This window comes from Heterocephalus glaber, unplaced genomic scaffold, assembly GCF_053883595.1.
Source record: "Heterocephalus glaber isolate CG9 unplaced genomic scaffold, H.glaber_assembly_v1.0 deba00001662, whole genome shotgun sequence".
NCBI classification, from domain to species: Eukaryota; Metazoa; Chordata; class Mammalia; order Rodentia; family Bathyergidae; genus Heterocephalus; species Heterocephalus glaber.
In genome coordinates, this window is record NW_028258403.1 from 1,643,422 (window position 1) to 1,644,726 (window position 1,305).

The 1,305-nt window shown below is 40.2% G+C and overlaps 1 protein-coding gene across 1 annotated transcript; it reads right to left on the minus strand.

The window, feature by feature from the left end:
• Positions 1-309: 309 nt before the first annotated feature.
• On the minus strand, positions 310-1,305 carry LOC101714027 (olfactory receptor 4F3/4F16/4F29-like). Its single transcript, XM_004865131.2, has one exon. The coding sequence runs from the start codon at positions 1,279-1,281 to the stop codon at positions 310-312; it is 972 nt and encodes a 323-aa protein (XP_004865188.2). The 5' UTR covers positions 1,282-1,305.

The window sequence follows — 1,305 nt, forward strand, 5'->3', positions numbered from 1 at the left end:
GTGGGAGGGGTAGGAGAAAGGAAAGAAGGGAAAGGAAAAAATGGAAACAAAGCCTTTGTAAATAAGGGAGGGATGGAGGAGTTGAAGGGAGGGCAGGGGAATGGGGAAAAAATAAGAACCAAGATAGATCATGTAAAGTTACAAGTTCCAAATGATAAATATAAAGGTATTGTATATATAAAATCTACCAATAAAAGAATTTATAAAAAGAGCTTTTGAAGAGAGATAGGGGAGATTCCACAGTGGATTTTGAGAAACTAAAATGAAAAGATTTGTGAAATATTTAAAGAGATTAGTTTCCAATAATAGTCAATATTTATCTGAATTTCTTTGACTGCACATGATAGGACTCTTTCTGAAATGTAAAGTCTTAACAAGGAGTCTCCTCATTGCCACCTTCATCTCCTTATTTCTAAATGTATAGATGACAGGATTCATAAAAGGTGTGATAATGGCATCAAAGATAGCTAAAAATTTATCTATAGGTAAAGTAGGGAACGGCCACCCATAGACGATAATGCAAGGACCAAAGAAGAAAACTACCACAGTGATGTGAGCTGAGAGAGTGGAGAGTGCCTTGGATAAACCACCTGAAGAATGCTTCCAAACCATGACCAAAATGAAGATGTAGGACACAATCAAGATGAAGAAGGTGCCCATGGAGATGAAACCACTGTTGGCCGTGACCAGGAACTCCAGTCTATAGGAGTCTACACATGCAAGTTTGATGAACCGAGGAAAATCACAATAGAAGCTATCCATCTTGTTGGCTCCACAGAAGGGTAAGTTTACAACAAAAGCCAGCTGGCCTAGAGAGTGAATGAGTCCAATGGTCCAAGCAACAGCCAGGAGACAAATGCACATCCTCGGACTCATGATGGTCAGGTAGTGGAGGGGCTTGCAGATGGCAGTGTATCTGTCATAGGCCATGACTATCAGCAGCACCATCTCTGTACCTCCAACAGTGTGGATAAAGAACATCTGAGTGATGCACCCTTTCAAAGAGATGATTTTACGTTTTCTGAAGAGGTCATAAATCATCTTTGGAGTTGCAATGCTGGACACACCTGTATCAATAAAGGAGAGATTTGCCAGCAAGAAGTACATTGGGGAATGTAAGTGATGATCTGAGATGATTGTGAGCACAATGAGAAGGTTTCCCAGCATGCTTGCTACATAAAATATTGTGAAAAACAGGAAAAGGAGAATCTGAATTTCCCAAGAACTGGTGAGTCCCAGCAACAAAAATTCAGACACCACCGAATGATTTCCTGTATCCATCAACTTTCCTTGAGAAGGTTCATC